The 21,108-nt window shown below is 41.1% G+C and overlaps 1 protein-coding gene across 3 annotated transcripts in view; it reads right to left on the bottom strand.

Moving 5' to 3' along the window:
- The window catches only part of tdp1 (tyrosyl-DNA phosphodiesterase 1), a 67,533-nt gene extending 46,989 nt beyond the window's left edge, over nucleotides 1–20,544 (bottom strand). For 2 of the 3 annotated variants that reach the window (XR_006832891.1, XM_046309148.1), the window contains exons 1-10: nucleotides 20,101–20,543; nucleotides 18,752–19,422; nucleotides 18,611–18,654; nucleotides 18,445–18,500; nucleotides 15,043–15,139; nucleotides 14,518–14,552; nucleotides 10,804–10,896; nucleotides 8,515–8,685; nucleotides 8,256–8,334; nucleotides 7,912–8,088 (exon numbers count right to left, since the gene is read on the bottom strand). Coding sequence is in view for 1 of the 3 variants with exons in the window: in XM_046309148.1 (XP_046165104.1) it covers nucleotides 7,912–8,088; nucleotides 8,256–8,334; nucleotides 8,515–8,685; nucleotides 10,804–10,896; nucleotides 14,518–14,552; nucleotides 15,043–15,139; nucleotides 18,445–18,500; nucleotides 18,611–18,654; nucleotides 18,752–19,415 (1,416 nt within the window). In the remaining 2 variants the exon portion in view is untranslated. Of the gene's footprint in view, nucleotides 1–7,911; nucleotides 8,089–8,255; nucleotides 8,335–8,514; nucleotides 8,686–10,803; nucleotides 10,897–14,517; nucleotides 14,553–15,042; nucleotides 15,140–18,444; nucleotides 18,501–18,610; nucleotides 18,655–18,751; nucleotides 19,423–20,100 lie in introns of all 3 variants that reach the window. The other variant, XR_006832890.1, reaches the window with a different exon arrangement.
- Nucleotides 20,545–21,108: the final 564 nt, after the last annotated feature.

Below are 21,108 nucleotides of genomic sequence, written 5' to 3'. Positions count from 1 at the left end.
ATAACTGTTTGTCCATAATGACCATCATTATGTTTGGAGGAAAAAAGGGGGAGGCTTGCAAGCCGAAAAACACCATCCCAACCGTGAAGCACGGACTGGTGCACTTCACAAAATAGATGGCATTGACGGGAGGGAAATTATGTGGATAAATTGAAGCAACAAATGCGTCTTCCAAATGGACAATGACCCCAAGCATACTTCCAAAGTTGTGGCAAAATGGATTAAGTACAACAAAGTCAAGGTATTGGAGTGGCCATCACAAAGCCCTGACCTCAAACCCATAGAAAATTTGTGGGCAGAACTGAAAAAGCGTGTGAGAACAAGGAGACCTACAAACCTGGACTCAGTTACACCAGCTCTGTCAAGAGGAACGGGCCAAAATTCACTTGTGGAAGGCTACCCGAAAAGTTTGAACCAAGTTAAACAATTTAAAGGAAATGCTACCAAATACTAACTGAGTGTATGTAAACTTCTAACCCACTGGGAATGTGATGAAAGACAGAAAAGCTGAAGTAAATAATTATCTACTATTATTCCAACATTTCACATTCTTAAAGTAAAATGGTGATCCTAACTGACCTAAAACAGGGAATTTTTACTAGGATTAAATGTCAGGAATTGTGAAAAACGGAGTTTAAATGTATTTGGTTATGGTGAATGTAAACTTCCGACCTCAAGTGTGTGTGTGTGTGTGTGTGTGTGTGTGTGTGTGTGTGTGTGTGTGTGTGTGTGTGTGTGTGTGTGTGTGTGTGTGTGTGTGTGTGTGTGTGTGTGTGTGTGTGTGTGTGTGTGTATATAGAGATAGTTGCTTCTCCCCTGTTGATGTTGAGACTGGTGTTTTGCGTGTACTATTTAATGAAGCTGCAAGTTGAGGACTTGTAAGGCGTATGTTTCTCAAACTAGGCACTAATGTACTTGTCCTCTTGCTCAGTTGTGCACCCGGGGCCTCCCTCTCCCCTTTATATTCTAGTTGGTTCCATGAAGGGAGTAGTATACAGCATTGTACGCGATCTTCAGGTTCTTAGACATTTCTTGCATGGAATAGCCTTCATTTCATAGAACAAGAATAGACGGACGAGTTTCAGAAGAACGTTCTTTGCTTCTAGCCATTTTGAGCGTGAAATGCTCCAGATGCTCAACTAGTCTAAAGGCCTGTTTTATTGCTGATTTAAAATCAGCACAACAGTTTACAGCTGTGCTAACATAATTGCAAAAGGGTTCTCTAATGATCAATTAGCATTTTAAACTGATAAACTTGGAACACAGGAGTGATGGTTTCTGATAATGGGCCTCTGTACATTTATGTAGATAGTCCATTCAAAACCAGCCGTTTATAGCTACAATAGTCATTTAAAACAATAAATGTCTACACTGTATTTCTGATCAATTGATCTTATTTTAAATGAACAAAAAAAAGTGCTTTTCTTTAGAAAACAAGGACACTTCTAAGTGATCCCAAACTCTTGAACAGTAGTGCATAGTCAGAAAACTTGACATGTGTTAATATCTGTATGAACATAAGATTCAACAACTTAGTAATAAACTGAAAAAGTTCCACAGAGATGTGACTAACAGAAATGGAATAATGTGTCCCCGTAACAGTCAGTATCTGGTGTGGCCACCAGCTGCATTAAGTACTGCAGTGCATCTCCACTTGTACCAGATTTGCCAGTTCTTGCTGTGAGATGTTACCCCACTCTGCCACCAAGGCACCTGCAATTTCCCAGACATTTCTTGTGGGAATTTTTATTTATTTATTTAACCTTTATTTAACCAGGAAGGGCTCATTGAGATTTGAAATCTATTTTTCAAGAGCATCCTGGCCAAAATAGGCAGCACCAAATCATTACAAAAATTACAGACAAACAACATAAAGACTACAAGTAATCTAGTAAAAACCATAGAATTCACAGGAGCATAACAAAATCAAAAACAGCTAATTAAAAATGTCGAAAGGTCAGGGAACCAGTCTCAAGATCATTCAACAGTGATTTAAAAATACCAAGTTCTTCCAGTTTAAAAGTATTTTGTAAGGCGTTCCAAGACGATGGCGCAGAGTACATAAAAGCCCTTTTACCAAATTCAGTTCTCACATTTGGAACAGTTAGCAGGATAAAGTCCAGCGAACGAAGAGAGTACTCACCACATTTCTGAACAATAAAAATTCCCAAATAAAAAAAGGTAGTAAACCCAAAATGGCTTTGTAAATAAAAGTATGCCAGTGCCTGAGCCTACGAGTGACTAAAGAAGGCCAGCCAACCCTGGTATACAAAGTGAAGTGGTGCGTAAGGGTTTTGCAGTTTAAAATAATTCTCAAAGTGCCATGGTAAAAAAGGGTGTCAATTGATCTCAAACACTTTACAAGACTATCCCCATAGTCTAGTAAAGGCATAAATGTAGTCGATACTAGCCTCCTTCTGGCGTCAAAAGAAAAACAGGCCTTATTCCTCAAATAAAATCCCAATTTCAGCTTCAATTTTTTTGTAAGTTGTTGAATATGCAATTTAAAAAGAGGCCGCCATCAATTAAAATTCCAAGATATTTATATGAGGTTACAACCTCAATCTCCTTGCCCTGACAGGTGGTAATAAGTGAAAGTTTCAGAGGTCTATTTCTTGCTTTAGAAAACACCATTAGTTTTGTCAGTATTGAGGATAAGCTTCAATTGACACAAGGTATGTTGAACAGAATAAAAAGCAGTTTGCAATTTCTGGAAAGCTTTTGTAAGAGGCACAGTATCATCAGCATAAAAATGAAGTTGTGCATTTTTGTCTAAATCATGGCCCTAGCCCTCACCCTCTGAGCCAACAGGTCCCAGATGTTTTTTTTTCACCTTTATTTAACCAGGTAGGCAAGTTGAGAACAAGTTCTCATTTACAATTGCGCCCTGGCCAAGATAAAGCAAAGCAGTTCGACAGATACAACGACACGGAGTTACACATGGAGTAAAACAAACATACAGTCAATAATACAGTATAAACAAGTCTATATACAATGTGAGCAAATTAGGTGAGAAGGGAGGTAAAGGCAAAAAGGCCATGGTGGCAAAGTAAATACAATATAGCAAGTAAAACACTGGAATGGTAGTTTTGCAATGGAAGAATGTGCAAAGTAGAAATAAAAATAATGGGGTGCAAAGGAGCAAAATAAATAAATAAATTAAATACAGTTGGGAAAGAGGTAGTTGTTTGGGCTAAATTATAGGTGAGCTATGTACAGGTGCAGTAATCTGTAAGATGCTCTGACAGTTGGTGCTTAAAGCTAGTGAGGGAGATAAGTGTTTCCAGTTTCAGAGATTTTTGTAGTTCGTTCCAGTCATTGGCAGCAGAGAACTGGAAGGAGAGGCAGCCAAAGAAAGAATTGGTTTTGGGGGTGACTAGAGAGATATACCTGCTGGAGCGTGTGCTACAGGTGGGAGATGCTATGGTGACCAGCGAGCTGAGATAAGGGGGGGACATTATGTAGCAGGGTCTTGTAGATGACATGGAGCCAGTGGGTTTGGCGACGAGTATGAAGCGAGGGCCAGCCAACGAGAGCGTACAGGTCGCAATGGTGGGTAGTATATGGGGCTTTGGTGACAAAACGGATTGCACTGTGATAGACTGCATCCAATTTGTTGAGGAGGGTATTGGAGGCTATTTTGTAAATGACATCGCCAAAGTCGAGGATTGGTAGGATGGTCAGTTTTACAAGGGTATGTTTGGCAGCATGAGTGAAGGATGCTTTGTTGCGAAATAGGAAGCCAATTCTAGATTTAACTTTGGATTGGAGATGTTTGATATGGTCCTGTGGTCCTTCTGTAGCTCAGTTGGTAGAGCATGGCGCTTGTAACGCCAGGGTAGTGGGTTCGATCCCCGGGACCACCCATACGTAGAATGTATGCACACATGACTGTAAGTCGCTTTGGATAAAAGCGTCTGCTAAATGGCATATTATTTATTATTTTATTTTATATGGGACTGGAAGGCAGGCGAGTTTACAGTCTAACCAGACACCTAAGTATTTGTAGTTGTCCACGTATTCCAAGTCAGAGCCGTCCAGAGTAGTGATGTTGGACAGGCGGGTAGGTGCAGGTAGCGATCGGTTGAAGAGCACGCATTTAGTTTTACTTGTATTTAAGAGCAATTGGAGGCCACGGAAGGAGAGTTGTATGTGCTCAATGGGATTGAGATCTGGGCTCTTCGCTGGCCATGGCAGAACACTGACATTCCTGTCTTGCAGTAAATCACACACAGAATGAGCAGTATGGCTGGTAACATTGTCATGCTGGAGGGTGATGTCAGGATGAGCCTGTAGGAAGGGTACCACATGAGGGAGGAGGATATCTTCCCTGTAACACACAGCGTTGAGATTGCCTACAATGACAACAAGCTCAGACTGATTACGCTGTGATACACCGCCCCAGACCATGACGAACCCTCCACCTCCAAATCAGAGTCAGTAGATATTTTAGACACTAAAGAGGCCTAACTGTGATCTTAATTGCCTACTGTCTATAAGCTGTGTCTTAACGACCGTTCCACAGGTGCATTGTCATTAATTGTTTATGGTTCATTGAACAAGCATGGGAAACAGTGTTTAAACCCTTTTCAATGAAGATCTGTGAAGTTATTTGGATTTTTAAAAATTATCTTTGAATGACAGGGTCCTGAAAAAGGGATGTTTCTTTTTTTGCTGAGTTTATATGAAAAATAAAACACTATTATATCTTCATTAAATAGTATTCATCCCCTGAGTTAGAATCACCTTTGGCAGAGACTACAGCTGTGAGCCTTTCTGAGTAAGTCTCTCAGAGCTTTGTACACCTGGATTGTACAATATTTGCACATTATTATTTTAAAAATTCTTCCAGCTCAGTCAAATTGGTTGTTGATCATTGCTAGACAGCCATTTTCAAGTCTTGTCATATATTTCCAAGATGATGTCAGAACTGTGACTAGGTCATTCAAAAACATTCAATGTTGTTTTGGTAAGTAACTCCAGTTTATACTTGGCCTTGTGTTTTAGGTTATTGTTTTGCTGAAAGGTGAATTTTTGTCTCCCAGTGTCTGTTGGAAAGCAGACAACCAGGTTTTCCTCTAGGATTTTGCCTGTGCTTAGCTTCTCCGTTTCTTTTAATCATAAACTCCCTAGTCCTTGCCGATGACAAGCATACCGATAACATGATGCAGCCACCACCATGGTTGAAAATATGAAGAGTGGTACTCAGTGATGGGTTAGATTTGCCCCAAACACTGTATTCAGGACAACGTTAAGTTCACTTCTTTGCCAAATTATTAGCAGTTTTACTTTAGTGCCTTATTGCAAACAGAATGCATGTTTTGGAATGTGTGTATTCTGTACAGGCTTCCTTCTTTTCACTCTGCTAATTAGGTTAGTATTGTGGAGTAACTACAATGTTGTTGTCGTTGTTTTCTACCATCACAGCCAATTAAGTGTTTTTAAAGTCACCATTGGCCTCATGGTGAAATCCCTGAGTGGTTTCCTTCCTCTCTGGCAACTGAGTTAGGAAGTACGCCTGTATCTTCGTAGTGACTGGGTGTATTGACACACCATCCACAGTGTAATTAATAACTCAATCATGCTCAAAGGGATATTAAATGTCAGCTTTTTTTTACCCATTACCAATAGGGGCACTTCTTTGCATACCATTGGTTTTTGTGGTTAAATCTGTGTTTGAAATTCACTACTCGATTTGAGGGACCTTACAGATAATTGTATGTTTGGGGTACAGAGATGAAGTAGTCATTGAAAAATCATGTTAAACACTATTATACGCACAGAGTGAATCCATGCAACTTATGTGACTTAAGCACATTTCTACTGCTGAACGTATTTAAGCTTGCCATAACAAACAGGATGAATACTTAACTACTTAAAGCATTTCAGCTTTTCATTTTGTATTAATTTGTGAAAAAATAAAAACAGTTCCACTTTGACATTACGGGGTATTGTGTGTATGCCCGTGAAAGAAAACCTCAATTTAAAATTCAGGCTTCAACACAACAAAAAGTCAGGGGGTGTGAATACTTTCTGAAGGCACTGTATACAGCAATATTATAAAACTGGACATACCCTGATAACACAATGGTAATGTTTCGACATGATCATTTCAGTTATTTCCGAATCATGGTCGTGAATACTTTGATGCTACTGAACACTACAGTACAAAACCATACAATAGGAGCATAACGATACGGAACATTGTGTTGTTGATGCATTTGCAGTAAGTAGGTTACAGCAGTCACTTGTTTGCTTTCAATTTCATGTCCTTACATTTTTGTGTTTAGAAGACTAGGACTGTTGTGCTTCGCATAATAACTAGTAAGCAACAATATGTAGAATAGAGATGAAATAAGAGGATATATTTCTGTCAGGTAATGTGGTGGGTTGGACAACAGGGGAAATGTCCTCGCACACACACGCAGGCTGAACGCACACACACAAATTGTGCCCGAGCTAGCACAAACAAAGAGACAGACATACAGCACGCGCACACCAAAAACCACACATCCAAATGATTACACCCAGGCCTAACACACACACACACACACACACACACACACACACACACACACACACACACACACACACACACACACACACACACACACACACACACACACACACACACACACACACACACACACACACACACACACACACACACACACACACACACACCTCGTTTTAATGAAACCAGCGGGGATCCCCCGAGTTAAAGTCCAGGAGCATCATTTAAAAACGGTTGCATTAATTTTACACTAAATTTCTACATGTACCATTACTGAAAAGACTGCGCAACACAAAAAAGATCTTGATTCATAAACTTGGTGCGTGCCATACATAGACATGTCTCCCGTTATAAATCAGACATGTCGTAAAACGGTGCGTAGGGGAAAGAGCATTATAACGCCACCATTAAAACATGCATCATTCACCTTTTACGGTGACAATAACGCCTTTATTTGCCGTATACTTTGGAAATATTGGAATTAGGCCAAGACAGTATCTAAAGGATATAGCCATGGTGAACTTAATACTTAAATGAACTAATAGGTATATGTATTTGTATATACTCATTAAGTATGTAGAATACAGTATGTTTGTATGGGTAATTGAAACATAGCTCTAGACAACCAGGTGAGGGGAGTTCCTTACTAATCAGTGACCTTAATTCATCAATCAAGTACAAGAAAGGAACAGTGCCCAATATCAGTCATCTAGTGTATATATAAATCATTGAATGCCACCAGGGCCAGCTCTAGCCTTTTGGGGGCCTGAAGCAATATTTGGTTGGGGGGGGCACATCGCTGGCAAAAGAGTGGCCCCCCTCTTAACAGAGGAGAGAAAATGTTGCAGTTTAAAGGCAAATTCTGTAATTCTACACATTTTGCCAAAGGGCAGAAAGAACACAAACTGTATAATTAACATCATGCAAATCTACACATTTTGCAATGGGGTAGAGATATTTTTGCAGTTTAAAAGCTAATTTCCTACATTTTTCCATGACTTATACCATGTTAATATGATATCTGAGTGCGAGTGACTAACAAAATCAAAAATGGGGGCCCCCTGGAGGTCAGGGCCCCTGGGCACATGCCCTGCGTGTCCGATTGATAATTTGGCCATAATTACAACAAGATTTAGATAGCTGGCTATACTAATTTACCAATCTAAAAAATGTTTGCTGACATGGGCTAATTGAGTCACTGTCATTGAGTGACTGTGAGTGACTAACATAACTAACCAAATTTCGAACCCTTGTGTATTCAGGGCCGGTGCTGATTGCCACCCTCACTAGGGTGGCCAGTTAGAGACGATAGAGTTACAGTGGCAGGTTTTTGGAACGTACCAACTAAATATATACAGAGGGGGACAAGTACAATATGGGTGTTTTACAGAACGTACCAAGTGCATGGGGGGATCTGGGCGAAGAGACGATTTGCCCAGGGTGGTCAGAGTGCGCTGGAACTCGCCTGCCAGCCACTTGGTCTTGTCCAACCCCATGGAGCCAATGCTGGAGAACTGACCAATGACAGGCCACTTCTCTTCGTTAGGGATGGGCCGTGTGTGGTCACGCAACAGCTATACAAGAAAGAGACACAGAGACAGTGTCAGAACTGAGGAAAACACAGGTTAGTGCTTGGCTGGAAACAAAATGCAGCTATCCAACCACGATATAGAGCATTCGAAAATGTCACAACTACTTCATCTGAGAATGTACAAGATAGAAGCAAGAGAAGAACTCTTACTTTTCTCAACCTCAGGTGACCCCACCTCTCCATGTCTGAGCCCAAGTACCTCCCTGGTGTGGAACCTATCAGATACACCCTGAGGAGACGAGAGGAGGAGCTGTCAACATCTCAAATGGGTCCAGTTCAGTTGGCATGAACTGGGGAACCCCCCCCCCCCAAAATAAGTTATTATGGACACGGTAGTACCTAATGTGTGTCAAATGTTTTCAGCTGTGTCGTTCCAATTGAACATGATCATCGTTCAACATCGTCTCACCTGGTCTCAGACAGGTCATGCTCTCTGATCCTCTGAATCCAGTCGGTGATTTCGGGGGCACGATAGGCCCCCAGGTACTCCAGGAGGTCCCGCTTGAAAAGGGTGGGAGACTCCCCCGCTGTCTCTGGACTCCCCTTGGGTAACCGTAAATACAGAGGACTCATCCACAACCTGAGAGAGACACACACACACAGAAAGATACACAATACAACATCTGATAAATATTACTGCACACATTACAATAATACAACCCCTAGTCATCAGTGTTCTGATGAATCCCCATGAGCCTGCATTTCCCCTCAGGGGATCAATGACGTGTATTTCATTCATCATTCGAGACAAAATAAACACAGCGAGACAATCTCACAACATCAACACACCCTGCATACTATTCCTGTAGTCATCCACAGCATGACAAGAGGCTGAAAGCCAAGGTGGGGTGACAGACATTGCAGTCGTGTGCGATATGACTAGGGATGCACGATATATATCGGTAAGCATATCGGAATCGGACGATATCAGGTAAAAACTGCTAACATCGGCCTGATGTGTAGTTTAACGCCGATGTCAAAGCTGACGTGCATATCTATATAACGTAGGTCGATGACCTAAAGATGGCACGACAAATACAGCTCTACACGTGCAACACAGCATTCCTAACCTAACCCACAATGTCTGAGGACATAAGTAAATGCCAAGAAAATTACTTTGGTCAGTGTGTGTTTCAACTATTTAACTGTACTAGTACGCTCAAAAGGCCGCTATTTAAAATAATATATATCGGTTATTGGTATTGGGTTTTTTGGCAAGGCAAAGGCACAAGGCACCTTGTGGGGCATCAATGATCATGAGGAAGGTGAGGGATCAGCCCAGAACTACACGGCAGGACCTGGTCAATGACCTGAAGAGAGCTGGGACCACAGTCTCAAAGAAAACCATTAGTAACACTATGCAGTCATGGATTAAAATCCTACAGCGCACGCAAGGTCCCCCTGCTCCAGCCAGCGCATGTCCAGGCCAGTCTGAAGTTTGCCAATGTCCATGTGGATGATCCAGAGGAGGAATGGGAGAAGGTCATGTGGTCTGATGAGACAAAAATAGAGCTATTTGGTCTAAACTCCACTCGCTGTGTTTGGAGGAAGAAGAAGGATGAGTACAACCCCAAGAACACCATCCCAACCGGAATGGGAGAAGGTCATGTGAGGCATGAAGGTGGAAACATTCTTTGGGGATGCTTTTCTGCAAAAGCAGAAAACACAGGTTTCTGTACCAAATATTAAGTTCTGCTTTTCTGATGTATCAAATACTTATGTCATGCAATGATATGCAAGGTAATTACTTAAAAATCATACAATGTGATTTTCTGGATTTTTGTTTTAGATTCCGTCTCTCACAGTTGAAGTGTACCTATGATAAAAAATTACAGACCTCTACATGCTTTGTAAGTAGGAAAACCTGCAAAATCGGCAATGTATCAAATACTTGTTCTCACCACTTCTTCAACAAGATGATCAGATAGAGATTTTACAGATAGATAGAGTAAAAAAGGAATGTGATTTTGAGAGTCTCTCTGTGTGTGTGTGGAGTGACAGGGAGAGAAGAGAGAGTGAGAAACCGTATTTAAGTAAGGGAGGAGTTAGGCGGAGGAGAAGCCAAACTATAGTTCTTTAAATGCGGCTCTCTCTGTTAGTCTCTTTAATGGAGCTGGTTTCAATGGTTAGGGAGAGGCGGAGTAGAAAGTAAATGATCTGAGGGAATCACCTGAATGACAAAATAAAACAAAAATGGGATGATCACATCTCTACTGTTTGTGTAAGAGAGAGATGAACTGCAGAGATATTGAATAGGCCAATGTGTTTCTGTAAAATAATCAGTGCAGGTTCCTTCCTATGAAAGGTTCTGGCCCCAAAAAATGAAAAACGTGTCCCGTTACCATTTGGGTATGAAATGCGCCTCATTTCAGCCTGCTGAGTGAGTTGTCATGGAAACCAAGAGAAAATGTGTTATTAACGTGGGAATGAATAGACATCACGACGACAGCTATTCAACTCAGATATGAGACTGATGTTGTTGTTATTTAAACCACAAACTAACAACTTTAAAGGCACCTGGTTCTCCGGCAATGCAAGAAACCTGGGCAAAAACAGGAAATCAATAACCTAATCATTAACAGAATTATGAAGTTGAAGTTCACCTTATCTCAACTGAGAGTGTCGAAACTGTCACCTAGCATAGCAATCAGTCTATAGAAATGGTAGTCTTCAAACATGGCCACGGTCACAGACTCACCCCTGTGTTTTCTGGTACCAGTCTGCTCTGATCATGTTGGAGGTAAGGATGACCACTCTGAAGCCTTCCTCGTACCACAGCAACATCATCTTCCTGACAACACAAGATGGAGGACACAATTGACGAGCATGCAGATGCACCATACACATACAAACACACAGGCAACATACAACAACTGAACCACAACAACATTCAACTTCAAGAGACTTTGCAGATTTGTATTCTGTATTTATCCAGTGAATCTGATTAAGATTCAACACCATCTTCACTGCTCTGTTTAGTATAATGTATCTCATGTATTATCAAACTCCTGAAATCTTACCTAACCTCAGCTGGTGAATCTACCATACCTTTCCAGGGTCATTCATACAATCTATCCTGGAGCATTAATACAAAGTAATAGCCCTTATAGAACGAAGAGAGTACATAATTCCACCACATCAGTATTCTGAGGGAGATAAACACTAAGTGCATTTTAGCTACTAGAGCAATTTCACGCCAGGAAGGCTCAAAGATATTTATGATGTTTAGGATTTTCCTGAAATAAAATAAATAAATGTCCTTGGGAGGAAGAATGTTTGGCTTCAAAGTCTGTATTCAACATTATTATTGAGAAACAATTGATTCAAGTTTAAGAAAACGTCATTTTGGCCTTAAATAACAATGTGTCTGTCGATGCTACAAAGCCAGTCTTGGTGTCATTTGAAACCACACTGTGTGCTCTGAAATATGAGTAGTGTTTAAAATAACATTTCTTTACGGACAATTAAAAATATAAACGTAAATCTCTCAAAAGTACCTTTTTTGACAATATATTGTACAAGCACATCTCATTTCGAGAGTGGGCTCTCTTAATACATATCATTTGGAATTAAAATGCATTCAGGAAAGTATTCAGACCCCTTGATTTTTCCACATTTTGTTAAGTTACAGCCTGATTCTAAAATTGATTAAATAGTTTTCCCCACCTCAATCTACACTCAATACCCCATAATTACAAAGCAAAAACAGGTTGACATTTTTGCAAATTTATTAAAAATAACTGAAATACCACATTTACATAAGTATTCAGAACAATTACTCAGTACTTTGTTGAAGCACCTTTGGCAACTACAAAAGCCTCGAGTCTTCTTGGATATGATGCTACAAGCTTGGCACACCTATTTTTGGGTAGTTTCTCCCATTCCTCTCTGCAGATCCTCTCAAGCTCTGTCAGGTTGGATGGGGAGCTTCGCTGCACAGCTATTTTCAGGTCTCTCCAGAGATGTTAGATCAGGTTCATGTTCGGGCTCTGGCTGGGCCAGTAAAGCACATTCAGAGACTTGTCCCGAAGCCACTCCTGCGTTGTCTTGGCTGTGTGCTTAGGGTCGTTGTCCTGTTGGAAGGTGAACCTTCGCCCCAGTCTGAGGTCCTGAGTGCTCTGGAGCAGGTTTTCAACAAGGATCTCTCTGTACTTTGCTATGTTCATCTTTGCCTCGATTCTGAATTGTCTCCCAGTCCCTGCCGCTGAAGAACATCCCAACAGCATGATGCTGCCACTGCCATGATTCACCATAGGGATGGTGCCAGGTTTCCTCCAGACCTGACGCTTGGCATTCAGGCCAAAGAGTTCAATCGTGGTTTCGTCAGACCAGACAATCTTGTTTCTCAAGCAGAGATGTTGTCCTTCTGGAACATTCTCCAATCTCCACAGAGTACCCGAGAGCTCTGTCAGAGTCACATCGGGTTCTTGGTCACCTCCCTGACCAAGGCCCTTCTCCCCTGATTGCTCAGTTTGGCCAGGCGGCCAGCTCCAAGAAGGGTCTTGGTTTTTCCAATCTTCTTCCATTTAAGAATGATGAAGGCCACTGTGCTCTTGGGGATCTTCAATGCTACAGAAATGTTTTGGTACCCTTCCCAAGATCTGTGCCTCGACACAATCCTGTCTCGGAGCTCTACGGCCTTCGACCTCACGGCTTGGTTTTTGCTCTGACATGCACTGTCAAATGTGGGAACTTACATAGACAAGTGTGAGCCTTTCCAAATCTAGTCCAATCAAGTTGTAGAAACATCAAGGATTATCAATGGAAACAGGATGCACCGGAGCTATATTTCTAGTCTCATAGCAAAGTGTCTAGTGTAAATAAGGTATTTTTGTTTTTTAACATTTGGAAAAATGTATAAAAACCTGTTTTTGCATTGTCATTATGGGGTATTGTGTGTAGACTGCTGAGGAAAAAAACAACATTTAATCCATTTTAGAATAAGGCTGAAAAGTAACAAAATGGAAAAATTCAAGGGGTCTGAATACTTTCCGAAGGCACTGTATCAACCTTAACCCAATCACAGCCCTCCTTTAATATTGCACATTCAGCGAATGACCATTTCCTTTGAATCTATTTTTCCATTCATTGTGTTGGTGGTGCGCATAAAATGTATGATAACTTATTTGCCATTCTGGCACGGAAATGCCCAGCAGTTTAATGTGTTAAAACTCTATTGAACTGGAAGAGCTGAAGGTAACGAACACTGAAGTTACACAGACATTTGTTTGGTGTTTTCCAAAGTTTTAAAAATATACCATTAGATGCCTTTTAGAAACTCCAGGCAGAGAAAAATATGAATGTCAAACACTCCTATGGAGACTAAATTGAGACCCTGTGTTAGGAGGATTTGAAAAATCCTTTCTATTAATCTCTTGGAGGAAAACCTCTTCATGATTCAATGAGACGAGAGGAGAGAGGAGAGCGTTCCTCCGATTGCTCATCTTGTTGTGTTTGTGACTGTGTGTATGTACCTCTCTGTGTAGGTGTAGCCTATGTGTGTGTGCCTAATATTGTGTAAGTAACTGTGCGTGTGTCTTCAGCCCGAGGTCGAACTAATCACGGAGCAGCAAAGTGCAACCCACCAGAGCAGACACGGGTGTTAGACGAGGATTATCTAGGCATCAATATTTTATTTACCCGCTACAGAAATCTCTCAAACAGGGAGAGATCACCCCCGAGGCATCCAACCTCAGTCTCCGAGTACCTGAATAAACCATAAGAATCATTCAACCCAGCGATAGGGGAGCAGGGAGAAATCAAACGTATAAGTATGCAACAATGGAAACAGAGACTGGCTCTCCTGTTTAACACTTAGAATAAAACAGAATAGTTAAGATGAAGACTTAAGCAGTGTTGCGCAGACAGATCGGATGAAAGTAGCGTACAAAGTAGTTTCCCACTAATCAGTTATCATCTCATGTAACAGACAACCTGGCTTTCCAGTTTGTTCTCAAGTTGACATTTAGAGTAGTTACTGAGTGTTATAATGGCAGTGGAAAGGCGATAGTACAGAATACTGATCCAGGCTCCCTTTGCTTGTTGAGTGGGGGTATGATAGGTGACTTTTGCACGCTGCCTTCAATTTCAGATCCTTCCTCTCGGGTTAACAATGTGCATTAAAAAGGTACACTTAGCTAAAGCATCGTTTGTTTGGGCTCCAGCTCCACAGCACTTTGAATTGAAAAACAAAGAGAACCCTGGTCCTGACTCTGTGAGCTCGTTCTTCAGAGACCAACTGAACACATTTACCTACGAAACCATATTCCGCTCAGGCCTTATGCGTCTCCACCGTTTGATGTAGAAAATAAGCATAGCCAACTCAGTGAGACAATTCTTCAAAACTCCCGAACCAAATTACAAAAAGGTACATGGATGAGATATGGTGCAAGAGGAGAAAAAGAACACGTACGTGTGGTGTGTTCCAAAAGCAATATCCAGTTTGGCCTGTTAGGAGACAAACAGAAGATCCAAATGAACACAGATGAGGCACTGGGATGGCTCATTAGGATATTACAGTTGGCTGGCTAGCAGACTGCTTTTTGGCAATTAGGTAAATGACTTAACTTCAATTTTTTTTTTTTTTACAGAAGACTGTGATTCAAATAATACCTCAAAATAGGTCAGGGGTGAAAGAATAGGAGAATGGAGCAGAAGAAATAGGCTAAGTCGATTTGAATCGTTTGAGTTTTGGTAGTGAGTCAATGTCTCTTGTCAATGTCTCCCTCTGGTGGGCTACGGTGTAAAATACAATGTGACACAATGTGAATATTTCTGTGGGAAACAAAGGCAAGAGGAGAGTGAGAGGAAGGTGGAGGAGAACTAGGCGTGAGGGAAGTAAATTGAGATAAGAGGGGAAGCCCGGAAGAAGGGCAAGTAAAAAAAGAGAGGTTGCAGAGGAGAGGAGAAAAAGAGAAGAAGGTTAGAGATGTGCTACCTGGCAGAATCGGACTTGACTGTAGGGCTGGGCTTGCTGGAGCAGACGGGCCTTGGCCTCTCTCTTGTCTCCGTGGACAATCAGTACAGGCTTGTCTCTGTAGAACAGACAGGCCAGGGCGTCACGTTCACCAGTAGTAATAGTAGCAGGGTTTAAATGCAACAAATTACATTTTATTGGTCGAGTACACATACTTTGCAGATGTTACCACGGGTGTAGCGAAATGCTGTTGTTACTAGCTCCAACAGTGCAGTAATACCTAACAATACACGCAAATCCCCAAAAAAGAAAAGGAATTAAGAAATATAGAAATACTAGAACAAGCAATGTCAGTCTGAGAAATAAATATATACACTACCGTTCAAAAGGTTATGGTCATTTAGAAATATATATTTTGAAAGAAAAGCACATTTTTTGTCCATTAAAATAACATCAAATTTATCAGAAACAGTGTAGACATTGTTAATGTTTTAAATGACTATTGTAGATGGCAACAGATTTGTAATGGATTATTTACAAAGGTCAGAGGCCAATTATCTGCAACCATCACTTCTGTGTTACAATGGCACGTCGTGTTAGCTAATCCAAGTTTATCATTTTAAAAGGCTCATTAGAAAACCATTTGGCAATTATGTTAGCACAGCTGAAAACTGTTGTGCTGATTTAAAGAAGCAATAAAACTGGCCTTCTTTAGACTAGTTGAGTATCTGGAGCATCAGTATTTGTGGGTTCGATTACAGACTTAAAATGGCCAGAAATAAAGACTTTCTTCTGAAACTCGCTGTGTAATACACCTCACAAGTCCTCAATTGGCAGCTTCATTAAATAATACCCGCAAAACACCAGTCTCAACATCAACAGTGTAGAGGCGACTCTGGGATGCTGGCCTTCTAGGAAGAGTTCCTCTGTCCAGTGTCTGTTCTTTTCCCCATCTTAATCTTTTATTGGTCAGTCTGAGATATGGCTTTTTCTTTGCAACTCTTCCTAGAAGGCCAGCATCCCAGGGTCGCCTCTTCACTGTTGATGTTGAGACTGGTGTTTTGCGGGTACTATTTAATGAAGCTGCCAGTTGAGGAATTGTGAGGCGTCTGGTTCTTAAACTGGACACTAATGCACTTGTCCTCTTGCTCAGTTGTGCACCGGGGCCTCCCACTCCTCTTTCTATTCTGGGTAGAGCCAGTTTGCGCTGTTCCATGAAGGGAGTAGTACACAGCATTGTACGAGATCTTCAGGTTTCTTGGAAATTTCTCGTATGGAATAGCCTTAATTTCTCAGAACAACAATAGACTGATGAGTTTCAGAAGAAAGTCTTTGTTTCTGGCCATTTCAAGCCTGTAATCGTTTCCCACAAATACTGATGCTCCAGATACTAAAGTAGGCCAGTTTTATTGCTTCTTTAAATCAGAACAGTATTCAGCTGTGCTAACGTAATTGCAAAAGGGTTTTCTAATGATCAATTAGCCTTTTAAAAGTATAAACTTGGATTAGCTAACACAACATGCCATTGGAAGACAGGAGTGATGGTTGTAGATAATGGGCCTCTGTACGCCTATGTAGATATTCCATTTTTAAAAAGAATCTTCCATTTCCAGCTACAATGGTTATTTACAACATTAACAATGTCTACACTGTATTTCTGATCAATTTGATGTTAATTTAATGGTATTGTTTTGTTGCTTTTCTTTCAAAAACAAGGACATTTCTAAGTGACCCCAAACTTTTGAAATCGTGTATAAAGCTCATCTGGTAGACTCATGTCACGGTGAGGTGATTTTTAAAAGCACATACTGTTTTGATGATAAGTTTGATGTGATTTTTGAGAGCATTTGCATTGATGTCAGAGTGGTTCGAGGGACAACAGAGACCTGAGTACCAGGCCATTAGTGACCTGATGAGCATTAGCAAGTTGGGTACTACCAACACATGTCCAGAGTGCATAAGAAAATATTTCCGTGACTCAATTGTCACCTAGGATTTTACTGCGGTCATGACTAATGACTGCCGGTGTGGTGGTAATACGGTCATGGCAACAGCTCTAATCTGGACTTGGAAGAGTTCCAGTGTTGGATAGCCAAGGCAACATGGCATCCCTATGTTTGAGCCAGGTGTTTGAGTAGGTTAAACTAACTAGCTGCATTAGCTATCTAAGTGAATGTGAAAGTGACAAAAAACGAAATAGAGCTAGCTCTCTCTCGCTACTCATAAAAATTTTTTTTAAAGAAATTAATTTGTTAAAATGTTCAACTATTCTCTTTCTGTGTCAAATACTCACCACATTGTATGCATTGCAGTGCTGGCTAGCTGTAGCTTATGTTTTCAGTACTACATTCATTCTCTGATCCTTTGATTGGGTGGACAACATGTCAGTCAAGAACTGATAGGTTGGAGAACGTCCCCCGGAACATGTCATAATTACTGTGTAAGTCTATGGAGGACGAAAATGAACTGTCCTCCGGCTACACCATTGTGCTACCCTACAGAATGCCATTGAGGCTATTGTAAAACAGTGTGTTTTAATAAATTATTTGCTGAAGTGAATATATTTAGTATAGTTTTATTTAAAAAGGATAACTTTAATGTTTTACTATTTTAAACATTCTGAAATTCACTGGAGGAGGATGGTGGTCCCTTTCCTCTGACGAGCCGCCACAGGTTGCAGGACATTGGTTGAAAATTTCTCCTGGAGAATTTTATGTTCCGTCGGTTCGGCGTCCTTTTACACTAGAAAATCATGAGCCGATCACCAGAGTGTGTTCCCAAACCGTATCGTTGGTTGTGTGGTCCTCCCACTACAGATTAAATAAATGATGAACTTCACAGGGTGGTGAAAGTGCAAGTTGAGGAGCTTGATGTCCCTTTCCAATAAATATTCAGGGTCTTATTCTGGTGAAATGATCATCGATGCTTGGCTGCCGTTTGACAAATGAAAATAATCTCGCTCTTTAGTACACAATAATCTCATGTAGGCTATAAGCGCACGTGCCAATACCAGAGTGGGCACACTCACTATATAACACAACATTTTTTGTCTTTTTATGTGCACTACGTCATCACACACATTCTTTTATCTGCAACAAGTCAATTTGATGGAAACATCTCTGGTAGGAAAAGGTCCATATTGTTTTCTTGCGGGTTTTAGAATATTCGAATGAAATATGTCGCCAATTGGATGGAAACCTAGCTATAGCCTATGTTACAATAATATTAGGCCTAATATATCTAAATGATAGATTAATATGAATGAAAGTCTAATGAACACATCTCCATCTGGCTTTCTGGGGTCACCATTTGAATTGCAGGTTGGGTCATGGGGTGTTTCCTTTCGGTTCTGGGCATGTTGGAAACGAATCTGATGGTTGTCAGCTGTATATAGTTTGAGCTTAACAAAGAGTAGGGTATTACCTGAACTCAGGTGGGTACTGCTGCAACATCCAGGCAATGTCAAAGCAGTAGTTGAACTACAAACGAAAGGACAGATAACAAAACTAAAATAGGCAAACTGTCTTTCATCTCCTTGAGTCAACCGAGCAACATATTTCAGTACTAGTGCATCTCAATGATCTCATACCTGCACAGATTCCTTCAGTGTTCCGAACAAAGGAGAGAGGATTTCTGAAATAAGGACACAGAACCATTGATGATTACCTGGGGAGTCATACAAGTCTCTACTGTCAACACAGACATTAGAGCAGAGATAGTATTCATTCACCTTTGATGTGCAGAGCCCCAGTGTTGTACCTCTTCTCCAGCCCTGTGACCTTGTTGAGGTAGAACCTGTATGTGTCATTGACAGGAGGCACGCTAGTCTCAAAGAAGTCATCTGGTTCGTCTATGTAGTAGGTTCTGCCATGGGGGCTGGGAGGCCTTTCCTCCACCTTTGCCTTCTTCAGTTTGGGGTTCGACCTCTTGGGTGGCGGGTCTTTCTGTCCTGAACTTTGACCTTTATCCTTATCATCATCATCACTGTCTGAGAGAGCCCAGCCGGAAATTGAATCATCATCCTTCTTCCTCTTACCAGCCAGAAAGGCGCTGGATTGTTTGGATTCATACTTTACTGGCTTCAATTGGCTGGACTGGGCTGCATGTCTGGCCTCAGAGCCAATAGAGAGGGGGGGGGCAGCAGTCACTGTGTCAAATTTAGGTTCAGGTTTCACCTCTATGGAAGGTGGAGGATCAGGATCATGTTTGGGTTGGTGGAAGTTGGAGCCTATCTTGGGGGAATTGTGGTTAGATTCTGAAGATGTGTGTTGGTCAGGCGGGGGGCTGCCAAACAACAGAGGGCTGTTGTTGTTTGAGGCAGAAGGGAGAGGGTCATCGTTGTCGTCATCGCTGCTGGAGAGTGTCCATTTTCCGTGCTGACTCGCCTGTGACATTTCTGATCTGCGAGAGGTGAGAGAAAGGGTGAGAGGTCAATGTTGATTGGTCATGGTCAGAAGTTAGCAACAGGAGGCCCATGGTTGTCAGCTTCACAATCAAAGGAACAACTGGTCACTGATCTAAAGTCAGTTTTGTCCACCCCCTGAGTGAATTATATTATGTTTAGGATTGAGATGAAAGGCTGATCCTAGAACTGTGGTTCGGGGCCACATATATAGGGCAAGTATATGTTATCGACATAACCTGGCCTTTACCATCACTGGTATACATACTACAGCAGGGTATGACTATGATAGCCACTACACTAGTCATGGGGAAGATATCCCCAGAGGTGGACTGGATATTCTCCAATAATTCAGCCTCTAGTTATTAGAAGGGAATACTGTAACGTTACTATAACTGCTACATTGAAAGAGATTGCACTGTACAGCAAAGTGTCAGTGCCACACAGGCTTTAATAAAACACATATTATAACTCACAACTACATTTAACTGTTTTGTAAACCGTACATGCCCGCTTAGTTTCTAGGCACCTGCTTGCAAAAAAGATGAGAAAATAGCTTTCACAGTCAAACTACATCAAAACTACATGCAAGACTAATTGCAAGTAATGATTTAACTAACCAGTCATCAAGAATGTCATTTTAAAAAATCTATGATGTGGTGGCGCGAAATACTCACTGCCAGGAGTTGAATTGTTGAAGTTGCGGGCGAGACAATTTTCTAAAATATTGCTACAACAATGCATAAACCTTTGATCTAATACCAGGAACGAGAATATTTCCGACGTAAGTGGCTTATTGCATAACCCAGTCTGATAGCCATGTAATATATTATTGAATGATAAATGTTTTGCTTTTTAGAAGGGTCTCGTTGTCATGTTTTGCTGAACGGTGTACTGAAACGTCCATCCCCAGCGAAACATGAAGTAAGTAATATTTGTTCCTATCTCGCAACCCGAGCTGACTTTTTGTCCAATTGCTTTTCACGACACTGTGAAAGGCTACATGGTCAATCTGACATCTGCAGCGGCAGTACAAGGATCTGCAGGTGAATCCGATTAATGCAGTGGCCCCACAGCATTCACTTGCGTTTTGTTTTTCCGGATGTCTAACCCACATTTTCAGTACTCGAGGCGAAGGGAGAGGCATAACTGGGGCCAAAATACTGTCTTCTCCAGCAGGTGGCGTTCTTTCCGCTCATCAAAAGCGAGGAGTTTTTGTATGGAGGTCAGTAATACCACGTTTCCATCCACATTTTTTATGCAAGTAATAACATATCTAAAAAATCACAACAGCTGTGATGGAAACAGGTAGTTTCGGAACAATTTTATAAATGCCGACAGATAATTTGTTTGTTCGACATGGTGGGATCTTTGTGTCAGTAAAATTAATTATGCGAGAAAATAAATCGCGGTGGAAACGCCTTCATGTGCCAATATTGATATAGCCTAAAAACCAAAATATTTAAGTAAACTTGGGAGTCCCGTTATGACTCAGGAAACCATGCCGTTTTAGGCTACAGAATAAATAATGTACTTCACAGGGTGGTGAAAGTGCAAGGATATAAGTTTATGTAAAACTTTTTTTTTTTTAAGTATTTGGATCTACTTCATTAAATGTTGGGCAGTAGTTACATCTAACACTATTAGAAATTATTGTCAGTGACCAAATGTAGGCCTATTTAAGT

Source organism: Oncorhynchus gorbuscha, linkage group LG17 (assembly GCF_021184085.1).
Source record: "Oncorhynchus gorbuscha isolate QuinsamMale2020 ecotype Even-year linkage group LG17, OgorEven_v1.0, whole genome shotgun sequence".
Classification (NCBI taxonomy): domain Eukaryota; kingdom Metazoa; phylum Chordata; class Actinopteri; order Salmoniformes; family Salmonidae; genus Oncorhynchus; species Oncorhynchus gorbuscha.
Note: the sequence above shows the minus strand (reverse complement) of the source record. Positions and strands in the feature narration are given on the sequence as shown.